The sequence below is a fragment of the Anguilla anguilla genome, chromosome 2 (genome assembly GCF_013347855.1).
Source record: "Anguilla anguilla isolate fAngAng1 chromosome 2, fAngAng1.pri, whole genome shotgun sequence".
NCBI lineage: Eukaryota > Metazoa > Chordata > Actinopteri > Anguilliformes > Anguillidae > Anguilla > Anguilla anguilla.
Genome location: NC_049202.1, coordinates 36,219,527 through 36,229,201, shown reverse-complemented (window position 1 = coordinate 36,229,201; position 9,675 = coordinate 36,219,527). Strand labels below are relative to the sequence as shown.

General features: G+C 43.9%; 1 protein-coding gene across 1 annotated transcript; it reads right to left on the bottom strand.

Annotated features, from left to right (window-relative positions):
- Positions 1 to 8,424: 8,424 nt before the first annotated feature.
- LOC118220335 (C-reactive protein-like) lies at positions 8,425 to 9,330 on the bottom strand. The gene is made up of 2 exons (XM_035404187.1): positions 9,251 to 9,330; positions 8,425 to 9,079 (listed from the first exon to the last, which is right to left on the bottom strand). The coding sequence occupies exons 1-2, from the start codon at positions 9,312 to 9,314 to the stop codon at positions 8,457 to 8,459; spliced, it is 687 nt and encodes a 228-aa protein (XP_035260078.1). The 5' UTR covers positions 9,315 to 9,330; the 3' UTR covers positions 8,425 to 8,456.
- Positions 9,331 to 9,675: the final 345 nt, after the last annotated feature.

Genomic DNA, 9,675 nt, shown 5'->3' with positions numbered 1-9,675 from the left:
GCACACCTTCCACAGCCAGGCCTGAGCCCCCTCCCCGCCCTGCCAAGTCATCTTCACCACCACCCATACACTGCAAAGAGAACCTTCAAAACCCCATCACCTTTTGACCCAGGACCATTAGGGACCAGCCAGCCCCCGGTCCAGACTCTGTTAAAGGGTCTGCAACATCAGCCTCCTCTCAGGGCCCTCCAGGGACTGGGGGGATGCCTGGGGCAAGAACACCTGCCCCCACCTCTCCAGGACGGAACCTCCCAGGCAGTCAGGAGGGGAGGCCTGTGAGTGCACATGGTCCGGGGGTGAGTAGGCGTCTTAATAACCAGGACATAGTAAATCAAAAACACAACAAAATATGTAAAGACATTGCAAACAGCAACATTGGTTCATAAATCATACATAAACATAAAATTCATCATGACATATCCACTAAAAATTTCAACCCTCAACACATGCAGCATCAAAGACCCGACCAAAAGACATACAGTCTTCTCCATTCTGTCTCAGGTCCCCTCAGACGTCATCCTGCTCCAGGAATGTGGCATTCCTTTCCGTGAGTTGGATGGCGTTCTGGGGGGAGAATGGAGAATGGGAGACTCTCTCTGGTCTGGCTCCAACATCACCAGAGCTGATGGGGTCGGCACGTTGGTGAAAAACCCCTTTGTGCATTTAACAGCACGCAACATTGTAGAGAGTGGGCGAATCCTCGTCACCGATTTCGAGATCGGGGGTTCCCCACTCAGGGTCATCAACGTGTACGGCCCCACCAGCGTGGCCGAGAGGGTCTCCCTCTTCACAAAACTCCCACCACTACTACATTGCTCAATGCCGGTCGTCGTGGGGGGGGGGGGGCGGGGGCGATTTCAACTGTGCTTTAACAGATGATGACTGCAGCAGACCCAGACGGGATCGTTCCAGCGACCTGCTGCGGTCCCTCATAGAGAATTTCTCCCTTTGCGACGCCGGGGGCGCCTCTCCCTCCCAACACACGTGGGTGAGTTCCTCTGGTAGCTCCTCTTCCAGAATTGATTTGTTTCTGCTCTCCCCAGGCCTGGGCGTGCCTGCTTATTCCATCCAAGCGGTGCACTTCTCAGACCACCACATGGTGACCGTGTCCCTGGCCTGGAAGAAAACCATAACCGTGGGTAAGGGGCTCTGGAGAATGAACATCAGCCATCTCCCCAGGTGCGACTCTCCTTCTCGAGACGTTACCTTGAGTGGGTGAGTCTAAAACACCTCTTTGACTCCCCGGTGGAGTGGTGGGAGATGGTGAAGGAGCGAGTGCGAGGCTACTTCTGGGCAGTCGGGCGGAGGAAGGCGAAGGAAAGGAGGGCAGTTTTTGTACATCACAATGCTGCCCTCCAGAGACTGAGCCTCCTCCAGTCCCGAGGCCTGGATGTTAGCAGTGAAATCGCACAGACTCGGCAGAGCCTTACCACCCTCTACCGGGAAGAGCGGGAAAAATTCACTTTCCGTTTCAAGCTCGAGGGCCTTGAGGAGGATGAGAAGTGCACACGGTTTTTCTTCCGCAAGGCGCGGTGTAAGACTAACAACATCTTGTCTCTCTATAACAACAGAGGTGTGGTAGTGTCTGAAGAGGCGGAGGTCCGAGAGGTGGTCAGGGAGTTATACGGGGGCCTTAGTGAGAGGCCCTCCGATGGGGCTCTCATGGACACCTTCCTGGGCTGCCTTGACAGACGTCTGGGTGATGAGCAGATGGAGTCGGAGTTGAGCACCGAGGAGCTCACCCGGGCCGTGCTCTCCCTCAATCAGCACAAAGCTCCGGGTCCTGACGGAATCCCAGCCGAGTTCTACCAAACTTACTGGGATCTCCTGAAGGAGGACGTGGCGGAAGTCTTTAGAGCGGCATACAGGGAAGGGCGGTTGGGGGCCTCACTGAGACAGAGCTCAGTAGCTCTTGTCCCAAAGAAGGGGGATCTGAAGGACCTCCGTAACTGGCGGCCGATCAACCTCCTCTCAGTCGACTATAAGATCATGGCAAAGGCGCTGATGAGGAGGTTCCAAGGCCCGATAACATTGGTGATTGGACCGGACCAGACCTGCAGCGTGCAGTGGAGGTCCATTAATGACAACCTGCTCCTCGTGAGGGATTTAATTATCGACTCCGGGGGGTGGTGGTCCCCCTTGTGCCTTCTCAGTCTCGACTAAGAGGAGGCATTTGACCGGGTGAGTCATGTGTACTTGGAGAGAGTGCTGGAGAGAATGAACATTCCTGGCCCCCTCCGGCGCTGGACGAAGATCTGCCTGACTGACATAATGGGCAGAGTGGTTGTCAACCGGCAGCCCTCTGACTCATTTGCCATCAGGTCTGGCGTCAGGCAGGGGTGCCCTCTAGCATCTCTCCTGTACGTCATCTACCTGGAACCGTTTCTCCAGGCCATCAGGGCCAGCCCCGGAGTGTTGGGTTACCCGCTGCCGGGGGCGGGGGGAGAGCAGCTAAAGGTGATGGCGTACATGGACGACATGACCATCGTCGCCACAGATAGTCGCTCCACCAAGGTGTTGGACGACTTCTGTGCGGCCACTGGCGCCCTGGTCAACAGGGACAAGAGTGAACTGTTTCTGTCTCCCTATTATAGTGAGCCGCTAACCGTTTCCTTCCCTGTGCGCAGAGATAACATCAAGCTCTTGGGGGTGACCTTCCAGGCTGACGGAGGAGGGCAAACGAGTTGGGAGGGAGCCCTATGCCACATCCAAAATAAAACCCGGAGGAGCTGGAGTGCGTGGCCCCTGACCATGGCGGGTAAGATCCTTGTCCTGAAGGCAATTGTCCTGCCCATTCTTCTTTATGTGGGGGGGGGGGGGGTGTTTCCCCCAGACAAGGCCACTAGCAAGCAAATTGCTAGGTTGGCCTTTCGCTTTGTCTGGGGGAGCAATATGGAAAAATTGAGTAGAGCCACCCTCCTCAAAGAGGAGAGGAATGGGGGGCGGGGGTCCCTGACATCGTTAAAATCATTATGGTGCAGGGTCTGGCCGCCCTGGTCCAGAACGCTGGGAAGGAGGGAAAGGCCTCTGGTGCCAGGTACTACGCCACTCCCTTCCTAAGGGCAATGGGCCTGGGTGTGCTGGACCTTACCATACCGTCCAGCTGGGACCCCCCCTATGTCTATCAGGCCCTGAAGGACTATTAATCAAATGTAATTAACACAATATAATGTCAGCTAACAATTAGAAAAAACGCTAGCTAACGCTACCGACCGGTACCGACCTCGCAAACCGTCTCTCGAATGCAATGCTACCTTGTTGCAACGTTGCAATGTAGCTAAATAAAGGCCAGGTCAGATCAATGATTCGCAAGGAGACTGGATGCAGCTTGCAAAATTCCAAGACGTCTGATTGTAAACGTTCTAAAACTGCACTTGGCGATTTGACAAGGTGGGTCTTTTGAGACCCCAGACAACGGCTTCAGACGCTCTGCAACTAACCAGTTCACACCGCTGCAATTTTCTCTGCAACATTCTAAAACCGTTTTGTCTCGTTGCGAATCATTGATCTGAACTGGCCTTAACGTTACCGTTATTTACATTGCCATAAAGTTCATCAATATATTATAATGATCGAAATAAAGCCGGGGTATAGGTGGAGCAGAGCCGGGTCTGATTTCTGTGTAAAGATGTGAAACCGGAGAAAACTAAATAAAAGAATACAACAGTATGGATTAGTATTGTTATTTTATTACGCTTCCTCATGTGTTCCTTCAGCCTTGATTACGGTCAACGGCACTGAAAATTTTCTGTTGCACCTTCAAGAAACGGTAAAAGTTCCACTATAGGATTGATCATAGCACATCTTTCAGCTAGCGACTGTAATGAAGCCAGTGGTGGAGCCTGTACCAGCTCGCTTGGAAGCATATGAATCTATTTTATGTTTTTGAACTTCTCCATAATTTGTTTCATGCAGGCTAAATAAAATTTCCATTGCATCTACAGTATACCTTTACTGCACCTCTTTTTTCACTTTCTGCATAATATGACATATTGTTTAAGTGGTAAAACATATACAGTCTTTTTCTTTTTGCTCTTGGCTTTTAAAAGTAATCTTGATTCTATAGTAGTAGTAATTCATTTAGTTTGGGAAGTGGGCAGCAGTGGCAATGATTGGGTCTTGGGGTGGAGCTCGGGGTCGGAGGAAGTTCTACTTAAACAGAATAGAACAGAATTTAAAAAACGGAAGAAATGAACGTGAACTAGTTCATTTTTTGGGACTGTGAACTTAGTTCAAAATTCAAAATATGAACGTGAACTAGTTCATTTTAATCTGTGTGAACTGAACTTTGAGCTTGCTCTTGTGAAGTGTGAACTTGCACAACACTGGGCATAGTTTTATCTAGCAAAATAAGAAATTTACAGATTTGAGAGTTTTTTGAAGGGGTTGAGATGGCTGGGTTTTGTATAAAAAGGAGAAATGGGCTTGTGAAAGTTGTTGGTATCAATTTTACTCTCACTTTTATTTGGAGATACTGAAAGCAGCAATTGACCGTTTGAAAAATACCACCCTCCTGAGCGACTTGCTATGTACTACAAACAAAGCAGATGGAGTCAGCTGGCAGCATCTGCTTCAATGAATTACCACAAGAAATTGCAGATGGTTTTTGAAAGTATAATCCAGAATCTTTTTTGGCTTGATTCAATCATATGATACAATCAGTGTATAAATAAGAAATACGTCAAACTGTGGAAATGTTGACAAATGAAGGCATTGTTTGATTTTCCATTTACAAAATTCTTTAAAAGGTCATCTGCCATTTAGCCTTGTTTTCTAACAAACAGTTGGTCGGAATAACAATACTACTGCAAGATTTGCAAAAAAAAAAAAAAAAACACCCAAGAAGTACTAATTAATGTTAGCTGTGATTTTAGCCTAGAGCACGTTTGGTCAAAGTCTAGCTTTAACCAAACGTGAGTCTAACTTTCAGTATCTGTAGGGCTAATGTATGCCCCATATACTCTACACTGTTGAGGGAGACCATAACGACGTAACTGAACGTTAATCATGTGCAATATCTAGCCTACCTACCGGCAGCTCTATTTATACTTCCTTTCTTATCTATCTTATCTTTTGTTTGTTTTTTAAGTTTATTATTTCTCTTATTGTTTCAGAACTGTTTTCTCTTTGCGCAGCTACACAATGATGCACGTGGGTGAGCTTCAGCATTTAATTGCCAGATAACAACAGCCTATCTGCTGTGTTGTTAACAGTGCATTTGACAAATGAACTTTTATTTGATTTAATTATTCAGCTTACTCCAGTTAGATTTGTTATCCAATGTTATTAATAGGCAGAATGCAACTTACCTTGGAGTAAAAGTAGCTGTGTCTGTCTATGGCATTGACTGCAAGTTTCAAAAAGTTTTATCCACGACAGACACTTTTGTACCAAGTTTGTCTTCGGCTTGGGGAATGGAATAAAAATAACTTTAAATTTGGTGAGATATGGATTCGGAGGTATTTGATACTTGAGGTGGTCCACTTGAATGGCAGATCCCTGGGCTCAGCATCCAGGTTTATTTTGTTTAGAGGCAGAATCTCGGATTTGGACCAATTTATGGAATAACCAGACACCATGGCATACCTGCTGATGAGACTATGGACTGAGAGAAGGGAGGATGAAGGGTTTGTTATGTATAACAGTATATCATCAGCATATAGATCATCATTTTATGATGATATGATTTAGGCTGTATCCTCATTACAAAAAAACTTCAGAACACAGTTGTAATATTTCAAGTTGTTTAATTACCTACAAAAAAGCCAGCAATCTTCAGAGTCACCATTTCTCAACTTCTCTAACAGGCCACTATTCCTAAAGATGAAGGAGTGATGTGTTTTAAATAGATTTAAAAAGATTCTCTCCTTTCGCAAACATAGATAGCGAAGAGTCACCCCAAATGTAACGCTTGATAAATGTAACAAGGTCAATAACTTAATGTACAATGAGTCTACCGGAGCCATTTATGGTTTGTACATGTGCAATTCAGTCTTCTACTGCCCCCCAAAGGAATGGTGCAAAGTGATAGCCTTTTCGGGAAATACTTCCAAAAACTGTTTTTGAGTGAGGCAAGTAAAGCTCTGTTCCGGAAGTCATTTTTGGGTATATGGCTGAAAAGCTAGTATGGTTTTCAGAGTGTATTCTTGTGGGAATTGGATGCTAGGTGACCACAAAACTTGATGTCTTCATTTGTATAAATGTAACAGCTGTTACAGTTACGGCACCTCTGAGTTGCTATAACACACAACCTGCTTTTTTCCATTGTATGTTTATATAATGCCATTTAAAGATAAAACAAGAGGGTTTGTATCCAGGGCAGTCATGGGGAGGGCTTCAGCTTTGGAGATAAGGGACTCTATATGGTGCTGAAAACGATCTAACCTATATATTGTGTCCTTTTTGGGGGAAAGGCATTTTAAATGGTGCTTAATCTTCTGGATGCTTCAAGTGATTCATGGAAAAGAAACAGCTACCTGGTCACAGACATTTATAATTAGCGTGTCTGCATTGGTTTCCTCCCACAGTCCAAAAAGATATGCATGTTGGCTAATTTGAGACTCTAAATTGCCCCTACTGTAGATGTGAGTGAATGGTGAGTTAATGGTGTGTGTGCCCTGCGATAGATTGGCGGCCTGTCTAGGGTGTATTCCTGCCTCTCTCCCAATACACACTGGGATAGACTCTAGCACCCCCCGTGACCCTGCCCAGGATAAGCAGGTATAGATAATGGATGGATAGATTGGTCCGTATGGTTGGCTATTTGCTTTGTAGAAGCTTACAAGGGACGTAAATAAACGAACAAAAGTTGCGTTCCTCATCTATTTGGATGTTACCACAATTTATGTCATGGTAAGATAAGACATTACTTGTGTGTCAGTGGTTGTGCACATCTGATTTTTTGATTATCATTAGTATGTGCAGAAAAAACCTGTTACATTTACTATTACAATTGTTCTGCACCTCTGATACAATAGACTACTAACATGTCAAAGCTTTTGGAAGTAAAATTTCATAGTGCTAGGCTAAATATATTCTGAATAAATTAGCAAAATCCAAAAACTGTTACATTTATGGAAACTCTCTCTAACACACTGACAATGTCTCCTCTTACTAATGGCCATGTTAATCTTGTGCTGGAAAGAAGTTAACATCCGCTTTTCACAGACATTAAAACACAGATACAATTACCTTTGCTGCAATGGCCACCAGCTGAAGCTACCAAAATTTTTGCAGTGTGTTATCTTTTATATTCTGCTGGAGTAATGTGCTATACTAGTAATATGAATGAGGTTATCAAAAAGCCAGGTTATCATATTATATGGCCTATGGGACCTTACCTCTGCCTTGATATGTATGGGTTAAAAATCAAAATATAATTAGGCTGATTAGTGTGCACTCATCATTTGATGCTTTTCATAGGCTTTAACACAACAGCAATAACAATAATTTTGCCTAAATAATATGCAAATTGAGATTAATTGTTTCAGTGAGTGGTTATTGATATTATTTTCTATTTAAACTTGAATAGGAGGATTCACAAGGTATTGATCAAACAACCAATGCTTGAAGCGGACTGGGAAACATGAGTACCGCACTTATGCACTGCCTTCAACTGATGTTATTGGTAGGTGAAAGTTTGTATGCCTAAACAGCATTTGTTTGATACGGTATTTGACTGCACAGGTTCTGACACATATATACTCAGAAAAAATGCTTTTCATATGCCTACCACTCTGGAGGGTGCTTTGGATTGGATAGCATGTGTGTATCTGAATTATTGATGAATAGAAACATGCTTTCAACATGCCCCTTTGTTTTTAACCAAATTATCGACCAATAGAAACATGTTTTCGACAAGCCCCGTTCACTGGTCTCTAGATACTGATACTTGGCAACTGAAGCTTATTTTAATTAGCTCAACTGCTAACTCGTTGCCTAATCTTTAGAACTGTGATGTGTTGGAACCAGGGGTTTTGTTTGTGAACTTTTGACTGTTTGGACCGTGGCATTTTTGGTTTGGTTTCCAACTGATTTTTTGAGTGTTTTGGTTATATGTGTTCTGGTTCTAATAAACAGCAATAAACCAATTGTATGACAATATGTGCATCGCTTCTGTCTGTTCACCATGTGATGCAGGGTTGGGGGCGACCACTGCATCACGTGGTGAACAGACAAAAGTGATGCACAAATTGTCATACAAAAGTTCACACGTTCAGTTCAGCAGAAATATGAGCACGTTCAATGAACGCCGCTCTTTTTGCACGTTCATGCACAACACTGGTCATGCAGTCATGCAGTGGTTAATCATTATAACCAAGAACCAACGTACAAATTCTGAATACATATTATATCCACAAGAGAAACCAAGAAGAGAACTTTAAACATGAGATTCCTCAAAGCAAGGTATTTGTTTATTAGCACTTTTTTTGCACACTTTACAGTGTGTATGCTTGCTAATTACAGCCACCTGATTGGTTTGATTCTACAAGCACTTCACCATTCACTTTGTAATTTAGTGCTTTCCAATTCAGAACATTGCCTGGTTTAAATGTGAAGTAATTCATGTAATTCTGGATTTCACAGATATCAAGAACATAATTCCACATGTGCACATCTGTAAGGTCTCCAACAAAACACTGGTTTTTGTCAAAGCCCCCACCATATGTGTCCTGCTCTTGGCCAAGGATTATGATGGGAGTTCCAGCTAGGACTGTGTCAGTGGTGATCTTCACCCTTATGCTGCGTTTTCCATTCACCCACACTTGAGTAAGTCCAGTTCTACCATCCCAGGTCCAGCAGACAGAGTTCCATTCGTTTTGATTGTCTGGCATCTCAAAGAAGTCATGAGCCAAGTCATTGACATACACTTGATAATGACTTTTTTTTGGTTTGTACAGCAAAAAGGCGTTTTGGTGTGATGGTGTGGCCAAGGAGAAGAGAGTTTGTATTCTGCTGTTCTCAGGGAAGGATCTCAGGCAGAGTGTCACAGCTGAAAATGGCCAATCCATATCAGGTGTGAGTGTTGCATATCGAGTATCAGACTCCGATGGGAAGGTAAAAGCTTTACCTGTAAGATCTGTAGGGGTTTGCGAGTGGAAAATAAGTTATTTTATTAGATTTCAAGGGTGACTGCTGAAAACAAAATTAATCATCATTTTTTCATGAATGGTACAGTTATAAGAGCCACCATTAAGCATGCATAGAATGATTATGACAGTTGGCTCCATCAAAATTTAAATGCTCCCACCTTCAGACTTTGTACAACCACAAGCGACAAGGAGGAGCAAAACCACCAACTTCCCCATCACCATAAGATTTGCACAAATTCTGTTTGAAAAGCAAAAGTCTTTGTGTCTTTCCTTGTCTCACATTTAGACCATGTTTCAGTGCAGCTTAATTAAATTCCGCCATAGACATATACTGCCTGTTGTTCCCTTTTTCATTGTTATAGATCTGGAGCTCAGCTTTGACTACATTATCTTGAAAGAGAATCTGCACCAGCCTTCTCCACAAGATTCACATTGACAGCCTGAATTCAAACGACGTATTAAGTTCATGTTCATTTTCCTGAAACAACAGTAAAATCTTTTAAAATCAATAAATCGTTTTTAAGGCAGTTTCAACTAATCAAACCATAGAATTAAAACTGGCTATTTTGCTGTGCATTTTAAA